At 43.9% G+C, this 25413-nt stretch overlaps 2 protein-coding genes and 1 long non-coding RNA gene across 4 annotated transcripts in view; 2 read left to right on the forward strand and 1 right to left on the reverse strand.

The window, feature by feature from the left end:
- The first annotated feature begins 9128 nt into the window (after positions 1-9128).
- LOC127931065 (uncharacterized) lies at positions 9129-16924 on the forward strand. The gene is made up of 2 exons (XR_008139678.1): positions 9129-11338; positions 15581-16924. It is a non-coding gene; the product is annotated as an uncharacterized LOC127931065 (long non-coding RNA).
- Positions 16796-21653, reverse strand: rabl3 (RAB, member of RAS oncogene family-like 3). 2 transcript variants are annotated; one of them, XM_035773442.1, is made up of 8 exons: positions 21525-21653; positions 21090-21181; positions 20743-20872; positions 20533-20647; positions 20228-20378; positions 19940-20011; positions 18428-18466; positions 16796-18314 (listed from the first exon to the last, which is right to left on the reverse strand). In XM_035773442.1, exons 1-8 carry the CDS (start codon positions 21568-21570, stop codon positions 18258-18260), a joined length of 702 nt encoding a protein of 233 aa, XP_035629335.1. In that variant the 5' UTR covers positions 21571-21653; the 3' UTR covers positions 16796-18257. The 2 variants fall into 2 exon arrangements, with proteins under 2 accessions (XP_035629335.1, XP_035629337.1); XM_035773444.2 differs by having other exon boundaries at positions 21096-21181; positions 21525-21648.
- Positions 21654-21718: 65 nt separating this feature from the next.
- gtf2e1 (general transcription factor IIE, polypeptide 1, alpha) overlaps positions 21719-25413 on the forward strand; it is a 46616-nt gene continuing 42921 nt past the window's right edge. The window contains exons 1-2 of the mRNA XM_035773441.2: positions 21719-21872; positions 22336-22983. Coding sequence (XP_035629334.1) covers positions 22536-22983 — 448 coding nt within the window. The 5' untranslated portion in view covers positions 21719-21872; positions 22336-22535. The remainder of the gene's footprint in view (positions 21873-22335; positions 22984-25413) is intronic.

The following is a 25413-nucleotide window of genomic DNA, read 5'->3' on the forward strand; positions in this document are numbered from 1 at the left end:
ACGTACCAGGCTGGAGACACGCACTGGAGGCCGGGTGCATGGAGCTGGCACAGGAAATACTGGACCGTGGAAGCGCACTGGAGGTTTGGAGCGTAGAGCTGGCACAACCCTTCTTGGACAAAGGACCACCTTCGCACAGCAAGTGCGGGGAGCTGGCACAGGACGCACTGGGCTGTGAAGGCTCACTGGAGACACAGTACGTACAGCGGGCGCAGGATATACTGGGCGTGGAGGCGCACTGGAGGTCTGGAGCGTAGAGCTGGCACAACACTTCCTGGACAAAGGACCACCTTCGCACGGCAAGTGCGGGGAGCTGGCACAGCACGCACCGGGCTGTGGATGCGCACTGGAGACACAGTGCGTATCACCGCAAAACATGGTGCCTGCCTGGTCACACTCTCCCCACGGTGAGCACGGGGAGTTGGCTCTGGTTTAATCCCTGGCTCTGCCAACCACCCCGTGTGCCCCTTCAAACAATTTTTGGGGGGCTGCCTCTCGGGCTTCCGTCGTGGTTGCGAACCCCGGAGTCGTCGTTGATCCACCTTCGCTGCCTCCGCCTGCTTCCATGGCAGGCTCTTGTCTCCTGCCATGATCTCCTCCCACGTCCAGGAAGTCCTCCACTCCTTTCTCTCCCGTGCCCAGTATCCCTGCTCCTCCTGGCCACGCTGCTTGGTCCGTTTGTGGTGGGATCTTCTGTTACATCCGTTGATGGAAGGATCAGACCAAGGTGCAGCGTGGCAGGCGCACATCTTTCTTTTATTGATGACACCGAAAAACCAACAAATACAAAACTCAACGCACAGTTCTGTAGGGCTGGAAAGCAACAGTACAAAAACAAGATCCCACAACCTAAGGTGGAAATAGGATCTCTAAGGTCAAGGCGTGACACATTCATCTATTACTTCATTTCTGTCTGAGGTTAGAACAGAGTGTAAATGAAATTATCGGCTAGCTTATTCTCTGAATGTAAGGGATTTCCTCCTCTTCTTCCGAAGAGGAGAGGCGAAAAGGATTGGATGACCAATATGCGGTGTGGTAAGTGTCCATGGTTCTTTTAATAAGAAATAGTACACATGAACAACTGAATACAAAAACAATAAACGTGGAATGAACGAAAGCCGAAACAGTACCGTGTGGTGAAAAACACAGACACGGAAACAAACACCCACAAACACACAGTGAAACCCAGGCTACCTAAGTATGATTCTCAATCAGAGACAACTAATGACACCTGCCTCTGATTGAGAACCATACTAGTCCGAAACATAGAAATCCCCAAATCATAGAAAAACAAACATAGACTGCCCACCCCAACTCACGCCCTGACCATACTAAATAATGACAAAACAAAGGAAATAAAGGTCAGAACGTGACACTGAAAATAAATATAAAAACAATGTTTGGCATTCATTTTCTGACAATAATCTGAAATGATTTGATTCTGACTGAGGACCTTAAGAACATGGGCACCAGACTAATTACGTCTAATAATGGCTCCTACTAAGTAGGGTCTGGACAAAACAAGGCCAGAGCACATATAATAGACTCTGTCCTCTTCCAATTCCTGCCAACGTTGGTAGTAGAGTACAGTTTTTAAAAATACCTTAATGCTCCTATTAGGTTATTACCTAATGATAACCTAACCTTAGGCTAGGTTGAGGATGAAAGCTCAAAAGGTATGCTAAAGGTATGCTATTCCCATGGCTATTAAAATAACTCTATGCAAATGGTGTGGGGGCTGTGTAGCTGTATGTGATGTCTGGAGATTCACCAGCCAGGGATAGTACACTCTGGGGATGGATTGGCAGGGATGAGCACAGCCCAGATACGTGCCCAGTGGGGATTGCCTCTACTGCTGGTAATAAAGGTCCAGGGTAATAAAGCCAGACGCAATGCCCAATCAATCTATGATCAAGATTATGGGGAAGAGATCCAGTCTGACATTATGCCCTAGTAGTAACCAACTGAAAGTAATTACTGGCTACTGGATGTCGCTTTATGTAATATGGAACGAAAATACACTTCAGTACCAGTACTAATATATGGATTTTAGATGGGGGAGGACAATCGAAGGGAAAAATTATATTCAACTAATTTAAATGACAATGCAGGTTATCATTGGGGTGTGCTGTGAGTTGCATTGTGTCTTGTACTGAACATTTGGACTGGGACACTACTAGCATACAGCATTAGCATATTCTGAATTAAATGTAAATCAAGCCCTTTCATCTTGGTTTCTTTGGATTAAACATGGGTAAAGTCTGTGCCCACAAAAACAGCACACACCTCCTAGGGGAATAGGGCTTTCTGGTGTGAAACCTCAAGCCAGAAGTCTACAGCAAGTCTTTTCCATGAAGCAGCCCGGAGATTCTTATTACATACTCTTAAAGCTCCCTCCAAAAGCAGGCGGCCAGCTTGTATTTATGATACAATTCATGTAAATGAGTGAGTTTGGCCCTTGATAATCCTTGCCTAATTAAGTGAGCACCCAATCTGCTGAGGCAGACTACTGAGAGCCATGGTGCAATACCTGTCCTATCACGGGAACAGCAGGAGCAGCCTTCTCCCTGTCAGCAGATCAGTTGGGGCAGACTACGGATTTTGTGTTAAATTCTCTGCAACAAAGCTTTCTTAGTGTCCAACAAACTTTCTCTGCCCTTAACCTTGTTCTTAACACCTCCAAAACAAAGGTAATGTGGTTTGGTAAGAAGAATGCCCCTCTCCCCACAGGTGTGATTACTACCTCTAAAGGTTTAGAGCTTGAGGTAGTCACCTCATACAAGTATTTGGGAGTATGGCTGTCCTTCTCTCAGCACATATCAAAGCTGCAGGCTAAAGTTAAATCTAGACTTGGTTTCCTCTATCGTAATCACTCCTCTTTCACCCCGGCTGCCAAACTAACCCTGATTCAGATGACCATCCATCCCATTCTAGATTACGGAGACATAATTTACAGGTTGGCAGGTAGAGGTGCTCTTGAGCGGCTAGATGTTCTTCACCATTCGGCCATCAGATTTGCCACCAATACTCCTTATAGGACACATCACTGCATACTCTATACTCCTCTGTAAACTGGTCATCTCTGTATACCTGTCGCAAAACCCACTGGTCGATACTTATTTGTAAAACCCTCTTAGGCCTCACTCCCCCCTATCTGAGATATCTACTGCAGCCCTCATCCTCCACATACAACACCCGTTCTGCCAGTCACATTCTGTTAAAGGTCCCCAAAGCACACACATCCCTGGGTCACTCCTCTTTTCAGTTCGCTGCAGCTAGCGACTGGAACAAGCTGCAATAAACACTAAAACTGGACAGTTGTATCTCAATCTCTGGACACTTGTACTGACAGTTGTGGCTGCTTTGTCTCTACCTTCTTGCCCTTTGTGCTGTTGTCTGTGCCAAATAATGTTTGAACCATGTTTTGTACAACTACCATGTTGTGTTGCTACCATGTTGTTGTTATGTTGTGTTGCTACCATGCTCTGTTGTCATGCGTTTCTGCCTTGCTATGATGTTGTCTCAGGTCTCTCTATATGTAGTGTTGTTTTTTTGTCCTATAAAAGGCAGGATGCCTTTTGCCTTTTGGTAGGCCGTCATTAATATTGATTCATTATTACAATTTCACTCAGCTAGCAAAGAGAGACTGCAGAGAGATCTGTTTTTTCCCCCCACACTAACGTCGGTCTAGATTATTTCTGTGCTTCTGGCCATTCTTTCACCAGTGCTTTTTGACTTCTACACAGCTGCAGATAATTCAATGCTATGCGTATACATATACATACAGTTGAAGTCGGAAGTTTACAACCACTTAGGTAGAAGTCATTAAAACTTGTTTTTCAACCACTCCACAAATGTCTTGTTAACAAACTGTAGTTTTGGCAGGTCGGTTAGGACATCTACTTTGTACAAGTAATTTTTCCAACAATTGTTTACAGACAGATTATTTCACTTATAATCCACTCTATCAAAGTCCCAGTGGGTCAGAAGTTAACATACACTAAATTAAACAATATGGACAATTCCAGAAAATTATGTCTTGGCTTTAGAAGCTTCTGATCATTTGAGTCAATTGGAGGTGTACTTGTGGATGTATTTCAAGGTCTACCTTCAAATTTAGAGCCGCTTTGCTTGACATCATGGGAAAATCAAAAGAAATCATCCAAGACCTCAAATAAATATTGTGGACCTCCACAAGTCTGGTTCATCCTTGGGAAACAATTTCCAAATGCCTGAAGGTACCACGTTCATCTGTACAAACAATAGTACGCAAGTATAAACACCATGTGACCACGCAGCCATCACACTGCTCAGGATGGAGACGCGTTCTGTCTCCTAGAGATGAACGTACTTTGGTGTGAAAAGTGCAAATCAATCCCAGAACAACAGCGTTGTTGAGACGCTGGAGGAAACGTGTGACGTTTTGACCTTAGTTCCTTTGTTATGTCTTTGTTTTAGTATGGTCAGGGCGTGAGTTGGGTGGGTTGTCTATGTTTTTTTTCTATAATTTGGGATTTTCTGTGTTCGGCCTGGTATGGTTCTCAATCAGAGGCAGCTGTCAATCGTTGACCCTGATTGAGAATCATACTTAGGGAGCCTTTTGAATTTTATGTGTTTATTTTCCGTGTTAGTGTCTGTGCCACACGGGACTGTTTCGGTTTGATTACTTCACGTTTATTGTTTTATTCAGTGTTCATTACTTTATGAAAAAACATGAACACTTACCACGCTGCGCTTTGGTCCTCACCTTCTTCCACCACAGACGATCGTTACAAAACGGGTATCTCTATCCACAGTAAAACGAGTCCTATATCGACATAACCTGAAAGGCCACTCAGCAAGGAAGAAGCCACTCCTCCAAAACCGCCATAAAAAAGCCAGACTATGGTTTGCAACTACACATGGGGATAAAGATCATACTTTTAAGAGAAATGTCCTCTGGTCTGATGAAACAAAAATAGGACTGTTTGGCCATAATGACCATCGTTATGTATGTTTGTAGGAAAAAGAGGGAGGCTTGCAAGTCAAAAAACACCATCCCGACCGTGATGCACAGGGGTGGCAGATGTTGTGAAGATGCTTTTCTGCAGGAGGGACTGGTGCACTTCACAAAATAGATGGCATTATGTGGAAGAAAAATTATGTGGATATATTGAAGCAATATCTCAAGACATCAGTCAGGAAGTTAAAGCTTGGTCGCAAATGGGTCTTCCAAATGGACAATGACCCCAATCATACTTCTGAAGTTGTGGCAAAATGGCTTATGGACAAGAAAGTCAAGGTATTGGAGTGGCCATCACCAAGCCCGACCTCAATCCTTTAGAACATTTGTGGGCAGAACTGAAAAAGCGTGTGCGAGCAAGGAGGCCTACAAACCTGACTCAGCTACACCAGCTCTGTCAGGAGGAATGGGCCAAAATTCACCCAATTTATTGTGGGAAGCTTGTGAAAGACTACCCAAAATGTTTGACCCAAGTTAAGACATTTAAAGGCAATGCTGCCAAATACTAATTGAGTGTATTTAAACTTCTGAACCACTGGGAATGTGATGAAAGAAATAAAAGCTTAAATAAATAATTCTCTCTACTATTATTCTGACATTTCACATTATTACAATAAAGTGGTGATCCAAACTGACCTAAAACAGGGAGTTTTTACTAGGATTATATGTCAGGAATTGTGAAAAGTGAGTTTAAATGTATTTGGCTAAGGTGTATGTAAACTTCCGACTTCAACTCTACATGTATATACACTTTGTGCAGCCCCCTTTGCTTTTAGGGTCTCGACAAACAATCAAACCACTGCTCCTGGGTTGTGGTCTTTCTGACAGAACGAATGACTGAGTGCTTCTCTCCATCATCCCCACAGCAGACACATCTGTCTGTGTCTAAGGCAGAGTGTCACGCCCTGGTCTAAGTATTTTGTGTTTTTCTTCATGTATTGGGTCAGGCCAGGGTGTGGCATGGAGTTTTTGTATTGTGGTGTGTTTTGTCTTGGGGTTTTGGTGTGTATGGATTTGGGATTGTAGCTAGTGGGGTTATCTAGCAAAGTCTATGGCTGTCTGGAGTGGTTCTCAATCAGAGGCAGGTGCTTATCGTTGTCTCTGATTGGGAACCATATTTAGGCAGCCATATTCTTTGAGTTTGTCGTGGGTGATTGTCCTTAGTCTGTGTTAGTTTGCACCAGTTAAGGCTGTTTCGGTTTTCACTACGTTTATTGTTTTGTAGAGTTTGTGTTTTGGATTCGTGTTACTTTGTGTGATTAAACATGGATCGCAATATACACGCTGCAGTTTGGTCCGACTCTCCTTCACCACATGAAAACCGTGACAGAATCACCCACCATAAACGGACCAAGCAGCGTGTCAACAGGCAGGAGCAGCCCAAAGAGGAGCTGCGTATTAAGGATTTCTGGACATGGGAGGAAATCCTTGACGGGAGAGGACCCTGGGCTAAACCAGGGGAGTGTAGCCGCCCAAAGGTGCAGCAGGAGAAGAGGAAACAGGAGCAGCCCAAAGAGGAGTACAGTATGGACTATACTTCTTGGGAGGAGATAGACAGGTGAGCGGTCGACCCAGGGAGAGTGCCGGAGCCCGCCTGGGATTCGATGGAGCAGTGCGCAGAAGGTTACAGGAGAATGAGGTTGCCGAAGCAAGCACGACGTTGCGGACGGAAGCCCGGGAATCAGCCCCAAAAATGTATTGGGGGGGGCTTACAGGGAGTATGGCAACGCCAGGTAGGAGACTTGCGCAAACTCCCTGTGCTTACCGGGGCTAGAGAGACCGGGCAGGCACCGTGTTATGCAGTGGTGCGCACGGTGTCCCCAGTGCGGGTGCATACCAAATGCCATGAAGCCGGCTCTACGCATCTGGTCCCCAGTGCATCTCCTTGGGCCGGCTTACATGGCAGCAGCCTTGCGCTCGGTGTCTCCGGTTCGCCTACATAGCCCAGTACGGGCTATTCCACCTCGCCGCACTGGCAGGGCGACCGAGAGTATTCAACCAGGTAAGGTTGGGCAGGCTCGGTGCTCAAGAGCTCCAGTGCACCTGCACGGTCCGGTCTATCCAGTACCACCTCCACACCCCAGCCCTCCGGTAGCAGCTCCCCGCACCAGGCTTCCTGTGCGTATCCTCGGCCCAGTACCACCAGTGCCAGCACCATGCATCAGGCCTATAGTGCGCCTCACCTCTCCTGCGCTGCCGGAGTCTCCCGCCTGTCCGGCGCCAGAGCCCCTCAGCCCAGAGTCCCCAGAGCCCCTCTGCCCAGCGCCGTCAGTCTGCCCAGCGTCGCCAGTCTGTCAGGATCAGTTAGATCCACCAGTCAGCCAGGATCCACCAGTCTGCCAGGATCCGCCAGAATGCCAGTCAGCCAGGATCCCTCCAGAAGTGCCCGTCGGCCAGGATCCGCCAGTCGGCCAGGATCCGCCAGTCGGCCAGGATCCGCCAGTCGGCCAGGATCCGCCAGTCGGCCAGGATCCGCCAGTCGGCCAGGATCCGCCAGTCGGCCAGGATCCGCCAGAAGTGCCCGTCGGCCAGGATCTGCCAGTCGGCCAGGATCCGCCAGTCGGCCAGGATCCGCCAGTCGGCCAGGATCCGCCAGTCGGCCAGGATCCGCCAGTCGGCCAGGATCCGCCAGTCGGCCAGGATCCGCCAGTCGGCTAGGATCTGCCAGATCTGCTAGTCAGCCAGGATCCGCCAGTCAGCCAGGATCTGCCGGAACCACCAGCAAGCCAGGATCTGGTAGATCCATCAACCTGCCTGAGCTTCCTCTCACTCCCGAGCTTCCTCTCACTCCCGAGCTTCCTCTCACTCCCGAGCTTCCTCTCACTCCCGAGCTTCCTCTCACTCCCGAGCTTCCTCTCACTCCCGAGCTTCCTCTCACTCCCGAGCTTCCTCTCACTCCCGAGCTTTCTCTCACTCCCGAGCTTTCTCTCACTCCCGAGCTTTCTCTCACTCCCGAGCTTTCCTTCAGTCCCGATCTGCTCCTCAGTCCAGTGGGGTTCTGGGTGAGGACTACTAGGCCATGGTCGGCGGCGAGGGTGGTCTATCCAGGGACGCGAGGAGAGGGGAATAAGACATTGACTGAGTGGGTTCCACGTCCCGCGCCGGAGCCGCCACCATGGACAGACGCCCACCCGGACCCTCCCTATTGTTTTGAGGTGCGTTCGGGAGTCCGCACCTTAGGGGGGGGTTCTGTCACGCCCTGGTCGAAGTATTTTGTGTTTTTCTTCATGTATTGGGTCAGGCCAGGGTGTGGCATGGAGTTTTTGTATTGTGGTGTGTTTTGTCTTGGGGTTTTGGTGTGTATGGATTTGGGATTGTAGCTTAGTGGGGTATCTAGCAAAGTCTATGGCTGTCTGGCGTGGTTCTCAATCAGAGGCAGGTGCTTATCGTTGTCTCTGATTGGGAACCATATTTAGGCAGCCATATTCTTTGAGTTTGTCATGGGTGATTGTCCTTAGTGTCTTGATGTCCTTAGTCTGTGTTAGTTTGCACCAGTTAAGGCTGTTTCGGTTTTCACTACGTTTATTGTTTTGTAGAGTTTGTGTTTTGGATTTGTGTTACGTTGTGCGATTAAACATGGATCGCAATATACACGCTGCAGTTTGGTCCGACTCTCCTTCACCACATGAAAACTGTGACACAGAAGCTTCCTCCTAACACAACGAGAACCTGACAAGAAAACCGGTGGCATGGATGCTTTCAGCGCTCAAATTCAGCCTCCAGTAAATTAACATTAACATCATTAGATGAATAATGCACAACCATTACCTAAAGGTTTTTAATTAATGCAACAATCAGAATTAATCATCTGCATTTGGGGGGGAGGGAAGGTTGGTGATGAAGCATATTTTATTGATATACTAGTGCTTTTTTTGTTGATTCGGTTGATATAGTTTATAATTGCAAATCAAATAAACCATGCTGAGCGCTAAATAAGCTAGCCAGTCTCAGACTTTAAATAGCCACAGAATGGCAAAGGGGTTCATTGTTATTCATCAGCGTTGTGTGACCTACATCTTAACATTTACAATTCAACCCTCCGTGATCATCAGCTTATCAAAGCTATGTTCTGCCCAATAGCAATTAACTGTAAACAATGTATTGTGTCATTTTGGTGTCACTTTTATTGTAAATAATAATACAATATGTTTCTTAACATTTCTACATTAATGTGAATGCTACCATGACTATGGATAATCCTGAATGAATTGTGAACAATGATGAGTGAGAAAGTGACAGAGGCATAAATATCATGCTCCCCCCCAAAAATGCTGACCTCCCCTGTTTGTCACGCCCTGACCTTAGAGAGCCTTGTTTATTCTCTATTTGGTTAGGTCAGGGTGTGACTTGGGTGGGAAAATCTGTTTCTATTTCTTTGTTGGCCGACTATGGTTCCCAATCAGAGGCAGCTGTTTATCGTTGTCTCTGATTGGGGATCATACTTAGGCAGCCTTTTTCCCACCTTAGATTTTGGGATCTTGTTTGTGTGTAGTTGCTTTCTGCACTGCATGAAACAGTACGTTAGGTTTCTGAGTTTTTTCCCAGTGTCATTTTTTAAAAAAAATGTACGGATACCACGCTGCACCTTGGTCCAATCCATCTTTAAACGAACGTGACACTGTTATTGTAATGGTGAGAGGTGAGAATGTCTTGGGGGTATAATGTTCAAGCTGGATGTAATCATTGACTTTAATACACATATAAGTGAATTTGTTCCAGTCCTTTTGGTCCCCTAAAATGGGGCGACTTTGTACAAAAAGTGATGTAATTTCTAAACGGTTCAAACCTCAAATTAAAGCTGACAGTCAGTCATTGTATTATTTAAAATCCAAAGTGGTGGAGAACAGAGTCAAAACAACAAAACATGTGTCACTGTCACAATACTTTAGGACCTCACTGTAGCTAAAATCAGAGCTGCTGTGATGCCACTGTTAGGACTGATTGTTGTGCTGTGAGAGCAATATGACATTTCCCACTGGGCACACACTGGTTGAATCAACATTCTTTCCATGTCATTTCAATGAAGTGTGACCAGTACGTTGATACATCCATCCACAATTGTGTAATGCAACTGTCAAATCTGACTTGACACATTTGGTGTCCCTGTAGTTATCCAGTGCAAAAGTTGAGCATGTCCTCAATCGGGAGAAGGTTCTTCAATACACCTCTGCCTGCCTGGCTCTGGGGTATGGATGTGCTGCCTCCTGCTGGGGCTGCTACACTAGTGCAGAATAGACAGCATGGTAAATGAACAAAAGTGATCAAAAGAAAGGTTTGCACTAGAGGTTTCATTGCATGGAATGTCTGGATGAAAAATACATGGCTATACATATTTTTTGTTTGGCACAGAGTGAATGGAAGCCTGTAGGCTACTGGTGATCGGCTTAAGTGGAAAATAAACCACTATGAAATTCAACTACAGGGATAAATACTATGACACATTAAAAAAACTCCATCCCAATGTTGGCTACATTGTTACAGTTGTCTCTGGTGGAAGATCTGCTCTCTACCGTGATGTAGCTTACTGGCTATTAAGTTGATCTTTGCAACCACATGCTGAGATAACAGGCAGGCTAGCTAGCTATACCTTGGCTGAATGGACGGACTTGTTTTGCTAGTGCAAAAATGGCCAGTACGAATAGGCAACCTTAAATACATAACATTGCAACAAATTACTGACGACATCGTAGCAACCGGAGCAGAGGCAGGAGGGTCAAAGGTCAGAAGGCATCAACATCCTGGGTCATCCTAAACCAGTGGGCTCAGGAAACAGTATCATAGTCAGCCCCAAACAGGGAAGAGTGATGAACGTTGAAAAAGCTACAGTTAAAAAATGCTGTGTCTTGTTACATGATTGGCATTTACACGTTATGCCTTAGTAGCATTCTTACCAACAAAATCATTGAATTGAAAGTCTGTGTTCAGGAAGACTTAAACTAATATTTTGGGCTCCCGAGTGGCGCAGCGGTCTAAGGCACTGCATCTCAGTGCAAGAGGTGTCACTACAGTCCCTGGTTCGATGACTGGCTGTATCACACCCGGCCGTGATTGGGAGTTCCATAGGGTGGAGCACAATTGGCCCAGGGTCGTCCGGGTTTGGCCGGGGTAAGCCGCCATTGTAAATAAGAATTTGTTCTTAGCTGACCTGCCTAGTTTAATAAAATAAATAGTGTAAGCAACCTCAGCATTGTTGTGTTACTAATGTCTTCCTATCCTTGCTGTTACATCCTTTGCAGAGAGGAAATCCTACTCTGAAGTTTGAGATGTGCCATGAGAGTTTGGAGAAGTGGCTCCTGAATATGTCCTGCGACAGACTACCTGTGCTCTCATCCTCAGGTCTGTGTGTGTCAGTGTGTGTGTTTGCACATGGTGTGTGCATGCATGACCATAGTTGGCTACATGTATATGGACGTTTGACCCTGTGTGTTAGTGCTAAATGTGTGTGTTTAATTGTTGTGTGTGATGTGACTTCTTCTGCTCCACTGAAACCTGTGTCATATCGTACGTGCCCACCTAGCACTACACTCCTGTCACCTAGCACTACACTCCTGCCACCTAGCACTACACTCCTGCCACCTAGCACTACACTCCTGCCACCTAGCACTACACTCCTGTCACCTAGCACTACACTCCTGTCACCTAGCACTACACTCCTGTCACCTAGCACTACACTCCTGTCACCTAGCACTACACTCCTGCCACCTAGCACTACACTCCTGCCACCTAGCACTACACTCCTGCCACCTAGCACTACACTCCTGTCACCTAGCACTACACTCCTGCCACCTAGCACTACACTCCTGTCACCTAGCACTACACTCCTGTCACCTAGCACTACACTTCTGTTATCGAGCATTACACTCCTGTTACTGGAAAAAGTCCCCAAATGTCATACTTGAGTAAAAGTAAAGATACCTTAATAAAAGACTCAAGTAAAAGTGAAAGTCACCTAGTAAAATCCTACTTGAGTAAAAGTCTAAAAGTATTTGGTCTTAAATATACTTAAGTATCAAAGGTAAATGTTATTGCTAAAATAGACTTAAGGATTGAAAGTAAAAGTATAAATCATTTCAAATTCCTTATATTAAGCAAACCAGATGGCACCATTTTCTTGTTTTTAAAATGTATTAGCCAGGGGCACACTCCATCCATCAGACGTAATTTACAAATGAAGCAGTTGTGTTTAGTGAGTCCACCAGATCAGATGCAGTCGGGATGACCAGGGATGTTCTCTTGATAAGTGTGTGAATTAGACCATTTTCCTGTACTGCTAAGCCTTCAAAATGTAACTTTTGGGTGTCAGGGAAAATGTATGAAAAAAAAGTACAATATTTCCTTTAGGAATGTAGTGAAGTAAAAGTACAAAGTTGTCAAAAATACAAATGGTAAAGTGGAGTACAAATACCCCCAATAACTACTTAAGTAGTACTTTCAAGTTTTTTTTTTACTTAAGTACTTACTTTTTCTCCCCAATTTCGTGGTATCCAATTGTTTAGTAGCTACTATCTTGTCTCATCGCTACAACTCCCGTATGGGCTCGGGAGAGATGAAGGTTGAAAGTCATGCGTCCTCCAATACACAACCCAACCAAGCCGCACTGTTTCTTAACACAGTGCGCATCCAACCCAGAAGCCAGCCGCACCAATGTGTCAGAGGAAACACAGGAGGAAACACCATGCACCTGGCAACCTTGGTTAGCCACAGGAGTCGCTTATATAGACAGTTGTGTGCCTTTCCAAATCATGTCCAATCAATTGGATTTACCACAGGTGGACTCCAATCAAGTTATAGAAACATCTCAAGGATGATCATTGGAAACAGGATGCACTTGAGCTCAATTTCAAGTCTCATAGCAAAGATTTGGTTCGCACCCGGGTATGGGCGAGGGGACGGTCTAAAGTTATACTGTTACACCCATGGGACTGGAGATCAGAGGTGTCCAGTGAGATAATGGCAGGTTGAGGTTGCCAGGGTGAGAGTAGTGCAGAAAGTGTTGTATGCTGAAGCAGTGAAGGGAGTGGTAGAGGATGATGGCTACAGGGTGAGGGGTCATGAGAGGATACCTGTGAGTAGGCAGAGATCAAGAGAGAGAGAGAGATGGGAAGAATGAGCTTCAGTAAGGTGGGCTTTTTAGCATTTATAGCCATGGTTGTCAGTTGTACTGCAGAAATGGATCGGAAGTCACAGAAAATAGAGGATGTGGTGGCAGTTGCAGAGAAGTACTTGGGATTGCGAGGATTTACTGCAGAACAGTTGCAGGGGGTGTTGAGTGGTAGTGTTCTGTCCTCTCAGACCGTTACGGGTCTGGAGTAGGATTAGGTGATAAGGTAATTTTCCTTTTCTCCAATTTTGATTTACTGTATCAAGAATTTAATGTTGGTAGGCCGTGAATGGTCTCACACACACCAGTACAGTAGGTGGCAGTGTATGAGTCTCTAAAAGTTGGATAAGATTCGCCAACCAAATTGTAAAGATGAACACACTCTAGTCTAGTGCATGCAAACAGTATCGGCAGTGAAGGAGAGAGAGAGAATGTAGAGCAGCAAAGTGATTGTGATTTTAGCTACCGGCGATGGGCAGGACTCGCCGACGGTATGTTTGTAAATGAATTTGATAAAGCCATGTAGTCCATTGATCCCTTCCTGATGAATAAATAAAACAAATGTTTTGTTTCTCTGTACTACTAGCCACCTAGCAATTTTATGAAGTTGGCTTTAGCTAGCCAGCTACTGTCGATAGGAAGTTGGGAGATTGAGAACCTAACCATCTACCAAGCCATTTCAGGGTATCAATCAAGTTAAGAGTAGCTTGTCTATTTTAGCTGGCATGACTGATGGCAAGGTTGCTAGACTTTAGAAAAACAAGCGATTACTAAATGCACTGAATATCACTCACGTACGAACTACCAGTCAGGAGGATACAGACAGTTCAAGAGGTATGTTTAGATATGCAGAAATATACTTGGTTTACATGTAATATGGCATATTTGTGTATTAATTATGATGCCATGATATGTGCCTGTATTGATGATGTGTGTTATGATCCCATGTACTGTGATGAATTTTGGATGTAATATCCTAGGCATGTTAGTGCAGTATATTGAGATGTGTGATTTACAACAGTCAGAATGACACCCTCATTAAAATGGCAATTGAACAGGTAAAGAGGTATGCTTAGATGACCCATGCAGAAAAATAGACATTGACATAGAATTAAGAATACAGATTATGTATCTAGATTGCAGTAAAAAGTTTCAGGTGTTTACCAGCAGCATACCACCCTGCATACCACTGCTGGCTTGCTTCTGAAGCTAAGCAGGGTTGGTCCAGGTCAGTTCCTGGATGAGAGACCAGATGCTGCTGGAAGTGGTGTTGGGGAGGCATTAGGAGGCTCTTTCCTCTGGTCTAAAAAAATATCCCAATGCCCCAGGGCAGCGATTGGGGACACTGCCCTGTGTAGGGTGCCGTCTTTCGGATGGGACGTTAAACGGGTGTCCTGACTCTGAGGTCATTAAAGATCCTATAGCACTTATCGTAGGGCTGTTAACCCCAGTGTCCTGGCTAAATTCCCAATCTGGCCCTCAAACCATCACGGTCCCCTAATAATCTCCAGTTTACAATTGGCTCATTAATCCCCCTCCTCTCCCCTTTTTTGGGATATCATTACATTACTATTTATATTTGACAACATTTACTTATACTCCACTACATTCCTAAATAAGTGTACTTTTAACTCCCTACATTTTCCCTGACACCCAAAAGTACTCATCACAGTTCAAAAGGAAAATGGTCTAATTCTAGCACTGATCATGAGAACATCCCTGGTCATCCCTACTGCATCTGATCTGGAGGACTCACTAAACAAGGAACATCCCTGGTCATCCCTACTGCATCTGATCTGGGGGACTCGCTAAACAGAGAACATCCCTGGTCATCCCTGCTGCATCTGATCTGGGGGACTCACTAAACAGAGAACATCCCTGGTCATCCCTACTGAATCTGATCTGGGGGACTCACTAAACAGAGGACATCCCTGGTCATCCCTACTGCATCTGATCTAGAGGACTCACTAAATAGAGAACATCCCTGCTCATCCCTACTGCATCTGATCTAGGGGACTCACTAAACAGAGAACATCCCTACTGCATCTGATCTGGTAGACTCACTAAACACAAATGCTTCATTTGTAAAGTATTGCCTAAGTGTTCCCCTGGCTATCCATCCATCCATTTAAAAAATAAATAAAAAATTGTTCCGTCTGGTTTGCTTAATATAAGGAATGTGAAATGACATACTTTTGATACTTAAGTATATTTTAGCAATTACATTTACTTTTGATACTTAAATATATTTTAAACCAAATATCTTTTACTCAAGTAGTATTTTACTAGGTGACTTTTACTTGATCATTTTCTATTAATGCATCTATACTTTTACTTTTTTTGTTTTACTCAAGTATAACAATAGAGTACTTTTTCCATCACTGACCCTAACTTTGTGTCCGCTCTAAAATAATGACACCCCTACCTGGGTGGTTGCTAGCGAAGCAGGAAATCATAGAATACATCCTCCGCTCCAGGGTGAAGTTCCTCTCCCCAAATCCTAACCTTAAGCGTAATTGAGGAAAATGCAAGACTGACCCAAGATCAGCATCTAGGGGCAACTTCAACCTACACCCCATCCTCCTGAGGCTGCGAAACACCCAAGATCAGCATCTAGGGGCAACTTCACCCTACACCCCATCCTCCTGAGGCTGTGAAACACCCAAGATCAGCATCTAGGGGCAACTTCACCCTACACCCCATCCTCCTGAGGCTGTGAAACACCCAAGATCAGCATCTAGGGGCAACTTCACCCTACACCCCATCCTCCTGAGGCTGTGAAACACCCAAGATCAGCATCTAGGGGCAACTTCACCCTACACCCCATCCTCCTGAGGCTGTGAAACACCCAAGATCAGCATCTAGGGGCAACTTCACCCTACACCCCATCCTCCTGAGGCTGTGAAACACCCAAACAAAAAGGATGAAATCTGAAAAGTCAGGAGACACACTCCGGCTGCTTTCAGACCCTGCTCTGACCAGATATACAAAGTTATCAAATTACATTAGGTACAGGCAGTTGTTTCCATGCCATTTCAACCATAAAAACTGATTGTATTTGCCAAGTCATCAACATAAAAGGGATTCCAGGAACGTTTCTTGTTTTTTTCACCCAACTGTTTAACCTAAATCCAATGACATGGTTCAAGTTGTAAAACAACGAAGTCAACAACTCAAATGTAAATCAAATCTTGACGTTGAACTGACGTCTATGCCCAGTGGGAGCGCACATCAATGGACTGACCATCTGCCTATCGGTTCCTAGGACACATTCTCTACACTTTAAAATCATGGCTTTTACCCAGAGACACCTATGAATGTGTACATTGTTGCTCGACTGAATACGAGCCAGTTAACTGTATCTGACAGAATTATATAAATAGTTTTTTTTTTGTGTGTCCCGAGTGACTTGAATAAAAGATTTAATCTAATATTTGTTCCTGCACATTTGAAATGGTGATTCATAGCACACGGCCATAGTTTACGGCAGGGTTGCAAACGCACCTTGTGCTCTTACCCTCAGTTGTTTTCATAGACTGATTTCCCCAGCGGTCAAACTCCTAGACAGAATATCAACAAGCATTAAGGATGGTGTCCTAGCCAAAAAGGTGTAAGACTAGGTATTATGACCCATACAAGATACCACAGGAAGCATCCCATGCTTACACCCAGAAAACACCTTCAGTCCTGGATTAATTTTGTCAAAATGTTACATTTGTATTCAGAATTCTGTGTTCTTATAACAATTAATATTGGAAAATAAATTGAAACACATCCTTACTATGTCATAATATGGGTAATCCTGAATGAATCGTGAATAATGAATGAGAAAGGTAGATGCACAAATATCAGAAACCCAAGACACGCTAACCAAGACTCTCGCTCATCATTACTCAGGGTTCATCCAGGACTATCCGTAATCATATTAGCATCCACATTAATGTATAAGTGTTTAGAAACATATTCTTATTTACAATAATTGACTCAAATTACAATACATGATTCACCATTCATTTCTATTAGGCACAAAAATAATCTTAAACAATCCAAACAAACAGCAAATGCATCCCAAAAATTGATAGAGTCACACACTTGATGTAGTCATTGCGTGCTATGAATATGGGACCAAATACTACACTTTTTACTGCTTTAATACACAAGTGAATTTGTCCCAATGACTTTTGGTTCCCTAAAATGGAGGGACAGTCAAAAGTGCTATAATATCTAAAAGGTTCACCCAATATGGATGAAAATACCCTCAAATTGAAGCTGACAGTCTGGACTTTAACCTCAGTCATTGTATCCTTTTCACATCCAAAGTACTGGAGTAGAAACAACAAGTGTCACCGTCCCAATAACTATGGAGCTCACTGTATATGCCAATGAGGAATGAGGGGGACGATTAGGTGGCCATGATGGAAATGGGGCCAGGTTGAGAATTTAGCCAGGACAATGGGGTTAAGACCCCTACTCTAGCAATAAGTACCAAGTGGGTTTGACCACAGTATTATAGGTCCACTGCAGCAGTTTCTCTCAATTATGTCTGGGTAACAAATGTGATTGTTTGAAATTGGCAACCTCTGGAACAGTAGCTTTTATAAGAGCGTCTGCTAAATGACTTAAATGTAATAGGACAATATCCATTAGGCCAGGGAACAGCTTTTTCACACGTTGCCTTCTCCTGTACTATGCACACAAACATAAAGGACAGGGCAAAGTGCGGAATACTGTCCTCTAGCCTAATGGATATGGCTGTTACTGTGGCAGAGGTTAAGAAGCCATTTCTCAATCAAGAATTGTGCTAGGACTGTCTGGGAGTGGTCTGAGTTGGGAGGAGAAAACTAGCTATTATTGGCAGAGAGGTTTGGAGCGTTCTTATTGGTTTATTAACTAATGTATGTCACCAGGCCAAAACATCCCACCACAAGCTGAGATTTCACTCAGTGTTTTCAAACAGCTCTTACACTAAAAGGAAATTATCACAATATTATTCCAACCTCAGTGTGAAAAAAATAGCTAAAACCCAGAAAATTCACATTTTTGACTGCACTGGGCCTTTAACAGAGATTTTTTTTAAAGAAAGAAAAAGACAAGACAAGGTTCACTTGTTGAGTGAGAGACTGCACTGAATCAGGTTGAAGCACTGTCCACCTCTCAGTCATAGTGAACGCTTTTGAAGTTGAAGCGTTTCCTCTCTGTGAAACCTGTCATCTGGAGAGGAGGAGAGATGGTTTTGTTTCAGAGCTGATAAAGTAATGGTTTCAAAATGGGAAAAACCAAAGCAGTGTTTCATGTTCATTATGGATACATAGACCATCACTTACTTGACTAGGGTCTCTGGTGAAATATCTCTTCTCTACAACCTAAAATAAAAGACAAGTTATGTTTTTTTGTACATGCTCATGCACTCTCGTATAGAAAGAACAGTATCCAGTGCCTTCGGAAAGTATTCAGACCCCTTGACTTTCCACATTATTAGGTTACAGCCTAATTCTAAAATTAAATTGTCCCCCCCCCTCAATCTACACAGAATATCCCATAATGACAAACCAAAAACAGGTTCAGAATATTTAGCTAATTTATTCAAAATAACAGAAATATCACATTTACGTAACTATTCATACCATTTACTCAGTACTTTGTTTTAGCACCTTTGTGGTAGATATTAATGCCTCGAGTCTTCTAGGGTATGACGCTACAAGCTTGGCACACCTGTATTTGGGGAGTTTGTCCCATTTTTCTTTGCAGATGGGGAGCGGAGCGTCGCTGCACAGCTACTTTCAGGTCTCTCCAGAGATGTTGTCCTGTCCTGTTGGAAGGTGAAACTTCGCCCTAGTCCTGAGTGCTCTGGAGCAGGTTTTCATCAAGGATTGTGTACTTAGCACCATTCAGCTTTGCCTCGATCCGGACTAGTCTCCCAGTCCCTGCATCTGAAAAACATCCCCACAGCATGATGCTGCCATCACCATGCTTGACCGTAGAGATGGTGCCAGGATTCCTCCAGACGGGATGCTTGGCATTCAGGCCAAAGAGTTCAATTTGGGTTTCATCAGACCAGAGAATCTTGTTTCTCATGGTCTGCGAGTCCTTTGTCATGTGCCTTTTACCGAGTGGCTTCCGTCTGGCCACTACCATAAAGGCCTGATTGTCCTTCTGGAAGGTTCTCCCATCTTCACAGAGGAACTCTGGAGCTCTGTCAGAGTGACCATTGGGTCACCTCCTTGACCAAGGCCCTTGCTCAGTTTGGCCAGGCAGCCAGCTCTAAGAAGCGTCTTGGTGGTTCCAAACTTCTTTTTAAGAATGATGGAGGACACGGTGTTCTTCGGGACCTTCAATGCTGCAGTCATTTTTGGTACCCTTCCCCAGATCTGTGCCTCGACACAATCCTGTCTCGGAGCGCTACGGAGAATTCCTTCAACCTCATGGCTTGATTTTATTATTTAGACAGGTGTTTGCCTTTCCAAATCATGTCCAATCAATTGAATTTACCACTGGTGGACTCCAATGTTGTAGAAACATCTCAAGGATGATCAATGGAAACAGGATGCACCGGAGTTCAATTTTGAGTCTCATAGCAAAGGGTCTGAATATTTATGTAAATAAGGTATCTGTTTTTTATTTGTTAGAAATTTACAAAAATGTATAAAAACCTGTTTACTCTCATTACAGTCTATTGTGTGTAGATTGTTGGATTTTAATTCATTTAATCCATTTTAGAATAAGGCTGTAACGTAACAAAATGTGGAAAAAGTCAAGGGATCTGAATACTTTCTGAAGGCACTGTATTAAGGGGGTTAAAATATGTAAGAATAAGCATCCGCTTCTGAACATTTCACCTTGTCAAAGAATCTGCTCAACTTCACAGCGTTGGACGTGCCTGCAGCAAAGTATCTTTGGTTGGTGCAATCCTGTCATGAGAAGCGAGGAAAAAACATGACCTAAACCCCAAGCCTCAAGGCACTACCTGTAGCCTATTCAATAGCTGTTACGATATTAATGATGTGTGCCTACTGCCCATACATTGGGCTTTTATTATTAGCAAAAGTACATTGCTGCAGCAAATAAGGTTATTTTTGACCGAGTGATGGGTAGCTCAGAATCTGTTGAGGTGAGGCTTCACCTACCAGGTTGATCTCCTCCGCGTTGAAGTCTTCAGACAGGAAAGCTGTCCTGGTCAGAACATCATTCCTCTTGTTCTCTGGGATCTGGTCAAACTTGGTGCCGATCAGGAGCAAAGGCACAGAGCTGTCAGCAAACTGTTCTCTGTCATAATCACTGGAAGTATTCAGGCAAGACATTCAAGATATGACTTAAGTAGTATATACACTTTCTCCAAGTGCCTATGCAGGATAGCAACTTCTATTTAACAAGCTTTAAAATGTATTAAATTGAGGTAAGCTATTTGATTCCAGCAGTAGAAGATACTTGCCCATTTGAGACGATTACCCCAGTTGGGGAGGAGTCTTTGTTCAAGGCTTCTAGGGACCAGCGATACAGATTCTGGGAGGATTTCTTGTTCGTTAGGTCGTGAACTAACACAATACCTGTAAGGATACAATTATGTGTCATTACAGATCTATACAGGTTATCGTTTTTCTCATGTGGTGACTGACAGAGCCAGTCAGTGCTGCAGCTTTACCATTGACAGAGTTGTAGAAAACAGCTCTGGTGCTTTTCAGACTGCTGGTACTGCCCACAGAGCCGCCAACATCCCATAATTCAATGTAGTAGGTCTTCTCCTCTGGAGTGCCCTCCTTGTAGTCGTGGACCTGTAAAACCAACTCTTAGAATAACCTTAGAATGTGACTGAGTCAATGTGACCTAGAATGTGACTGAGTCAATTAATGGACTAAAGTAACAAAGAAAAAGCAACCAGAGTTGAGTTTGAGTTTATTCTTTACAGGGGACAGTGCACATTAATCAACATTTCAGTAAAAGTGCCAGTTTTAACCAGTTGGCTAATTTTCTACCGCAGTCCTTTCCTACCCGTACATCCACGGAGCAGCCTACAGTCCATGATGGATTTCCCAACACTTGGTTCTGACACAGCAGATGAACGAGTGAAGACTTCCCAACACCTGTCATGACAAAATAATTATCGCTAGTGAGACAAATCCAGTATTTTTTTTCAAGCACATAGTTAAGTTCAGTTCTCATATCTAGGTATATTTTTAAGTGCATCAAGGGAAGCCATCAAGAGATTAGAAAATAAGATTAAATTTAGAAGGTTTTAACTACTATATGTAGTTAGCAAACATTAGCTATATGTCTAGCTTAACCAGCTAACGTTAGTTACCACGGATAGGGACAAGGGGGACATTAATGTTTTAGATAAGCATTATATTTGACCAAACCATGTCGAAAGACAACATTTACAAAAGACAATACGATTAGTGAGACATAAATGAATAGGATGCCAACCTGAATCACCCAAAACTAGCACCTTCACTCTGTCAAGAGACGCCATTTAATTTGTGTCCTGGAAGTAAACAGTCAAGTTCCAGCCCAAAGAATAACACTTGTTCTCTGATTGGTGTAGGAGAACAGTTTCCATTTCTAACTATCCACATTTATAACAACAACATTGGAAATTGTGAACGTCAATCAAAATAGTGTTGCGTTGATTGGCTGTTAATGTACAGCATGACGTACAGCCAATCGGAATAGAAAACATTTATCCAGAGTTCCATGGCGAAAAAATGTAGAGAAAAGTACGAAGCAGATCATCCACAAGCTTTCAAGTTATTGCAAGAGAACACATGCAATTGAGTGAGTGTCGGATTTTCTGTATTTCATACATGTGTTGTGGTTAAGCTAGCTAGCTCGTTTATTCTCACAGAGATCAATTGTATTGCGCTAACCCGTGATGTAGCTAGCTGTAAACTGAGCTAGCTACTGTTAGCATAGTTGCTAGCTAGCCAGTTTGATTTCTATTCATTCCGTTTTCATTCGCGAGTACTAGCTAACAACAAAAAGTATCGTTTGCTAAATAATATTTTGGCTAACCATATAGGTTCTGCATTACAGCCGGTTCATCTCTCATTTAGACATGTTTGACTGTAACTGTTATGACTTACAAGCTAGCTCACCACATTGCCACCCCGTCCACGTTGGATGAACACATGTTCATGTTTTTAACAAAGAGTTCCTTAGTTATATAGTAATCCTACTGATGGATGGTGATGTCTAAGTTTCAATACCAGATTGTATAAACAGTGTTCCTTTGTTGCAGATCCCACCACAGAGAAGGACCCCCTTGACCCCTTGCTGGGGTTTCTCCCCCTCAAGATCCTCTCCTTTCTGCCTGAAGTTTACACACCCTCCTATCCAACCACCCACAGACACTTTTCAGGCTATCCATTGTAGCCTTTACTTATTCTGTAAGCCACTCTCTCTACCAGTCTGCTACCCCATAGGACAGCCATATAGAAGATGTCAGAGCCAGAATTATTAACAGAGGTCCCTGCTTCATTGAAGCGCCTGGCCAAGCAGGTAGTGCGGGGCTTCTACGGGGTGGAGCATGCCCTGGCTCTGGATGTCCTTATCCGCAACCCCTGCGTCCGCGAGGAGGACATGCTGGAGCTGCTCAAGTTTGACCGAAAGCAGCTGCGCTCTGTGCTCAATACGCTCAAGGGCGATAAGTTCGTCAAGTGCCGCATGCGGGTGGAGACGGCTCCCGACGGCAAGACCACGCGTCACAACTACTACTTCATCAACTACCGCCTGCTGGTCAATGTGGTCAAGTACAAGCTGGATCACATGCGGCGGCGCATCGAGACGGATGAAAGGGACTCCACCAACCGGGCGTCGTTCCGCTGCCCCTGCTGCTTCAGCACCTTCACTGACCTGGAGGCCAATCAACTGTTTGACCCCATGACAGGTGAGGAGAGAGAGAGGGTGGGGGGGGAGTAGGCGGGATAATAGGGTTGAGTGAGGAGAGGAGGAAGTGAGAGAAAGAGGGAGAGTTTTGCAGAAGCATGAGACGTGTAGAGAGGCACTGGCGGACTTCCCATTAGGCAGAAGAGGCATTTGCCTCAGGCGTCACATCATCAAGGGGCTGCATGAGCTAGGCATAATATATAAACCTGCAGAAAACTTTAGTGATGCACTGACATGATGTTTTTGGCTGATATCCGATGTTTTTCTTGCCCCCCCCCCCAAAAAAAACGATACAGATAATCGATATTTAACATTTTTGTGGCCTTTTAAGCATTCTAGTACAGTTAACACAGACATGGACGCAGCGGTGTAAGACACTACAGTCCCTTGTTCGAATCCAGACTCTTATCACATCTGGCCGTAGTTAGCTAGCTAACCATATAGCTAGGTGTCATCCATCTAAACTAACCCTAATTTATAAGATGGTTCTTATTTCATTAATGGTGGTTGGACCCATCTATGTGAAGCTAGCCACAGTAGTGGACTTTGAAGTTGGTCTTCAAAATAAAAATATGGCATAATTCTAATGTTTGTATTCATTTGCATCATTGTAAATGACATACTTTTATTTTGAAGGCAAACCGCAAATTCCACTATTGTGCCTAATCCTTATTGTGGCTAGCTTCACAAAACATAACCCAGTTCGGTTGAGCCTCACTAGCATGAAGAAGGTAGCTGGCAGCTTTTAACGTTAGCTTTGGGCAACGGGGTTAAGTATCTGGCTAGTTATTTATTTTCATGAACTGAAGTTCAATTTCAATAGGCGAACAACAAGTGGCTACCTTGCTAATACTTACTCACAAGGACTCCTAAATCATAATCAATCAATCAATCAATAATGAAAATGACTGCAGTTTCTACTAGTCAATGTTTTCAGGCTGGTTGTATTGCTGTTAGCTAGGTACCAAGCTAACGCTAGCTACCCCAGAAGTTGCGGTCGAACGAATTATGCTTTATTACCAACACGTTATTGGAAACACATTGTTCGTTGTCAGTGTTTGCTTGTTTGCAGACTTTTTTGTACAACTTTGACAGTGCGACTATCTTTTTTGACACGCAAAGACCCAAACGGCGTTCCAGCGAGTTTATGTCATGAAGATATTAGCAGTGACGCTATTACTGTGTAACTCCGATAGGGCAACATCTGACAAACGGCGCACTTGGTAGTGTGTACCAGTGCTCGACCAGTCGGCGAAAGCCAACATCACCCACGACAGAGAACAGTTGATTGTCAAAGGCATTGAATTCCTTTATCTTGGCTTTAATGGATTTCTCATTTGAGTTGTCTCGCTGAAATTTCAAATGACTGCTCGACTTATTGACTGCCCGATCCACACAGCAGACATTGTGGGGCAGTTTAGGGATGCTGTGTTACACGTGTAGCACAACATTTTACCTGGCGTCATTACTTCATGTACCTACGTTAAATAGGTATGCACGTCTGCTTTGATATCGGTTTTTCACATCGGCGTTAAACTTACCATCGGGCCGATACCGATGTTGGCATTTTTAGCTAATATCGTCCGATTCCGATATGTTCACCGATATTATCGTGCATCCCTAGAAAACGTTATGCTGAAGTACTGAAATTCCCACAGAAGAATGTTCTTTCTTAAAATATATAAATATATGTTACACACAGTACCAGTCAAAAGTACCAGGGCTTTTCTTTATTTGTACTACTTTCTACATTGTAGAATAATAGTGAAGACATCACAACTGTGAAATAACATGTAGTAACCAAAAAAGTGTTAAACAAATCCAAATATATTTTATATTTGAGATTCTTCAAAGTAGCCACCCTTTGCCTTGATGAACGCTTTGACACACTCTTGAAATTCTCTCTACTAGCTTCATGAGGTGTGCCTTGTTAAAAGTTAATTTCTGGAATTTATTTCAGCCAATCAGTTGTTGGGACAATATAAGGGTGGTATACAGACGATAGCCCTATTTTTGTGAAAGACGAAGTCCATATTATGGCAAGAACAGCTCAAATAAGCAGAAAGAAACAATAGTCCATCATTACTTTAAGACATGGTCAGTCGATCTGGAAAATTTCAGGAACCTTGAATGTTTCTTCAAGTGCAGTCGTAAAAACCATCAAATGCTATGATGAAACTGGTTCTCATGAGGACCGCCACAGGAATAGAAGACCCAGAGAATAAGTTAGTTACCAGCCCCAGAAATTGCAGCCCAAAATAATGCTTCAGAGTTCAAGTAACATACACATCTCAACATCAACTGTTCAGAGGGGACTGTGTGAATCAGGCCTTTGTGGTCGAATTGCTGCAAAGAAACCACTACTGAAGGACACCAATAAGAAGAAGACTTGCTTAGGCCAAGAAACACGAGCAGTGGACATTAGACCGGT

Source organism: Oncorhynchus keta, chromosome 7 (genome assembly GCF_023373465.1).
Source record: "Oncorhynchus keta strain PuntledgeMale-10-30-2019 chromosome 7, Oket_V2, whole genome shotgun sequence".
Lineage (NCBI taxonomy): Eukaryota > Metazoa > Chordata > Actinopteri > Salmoniformes > Salmonidae > Oncorhynchus > Oncorhynchus keta.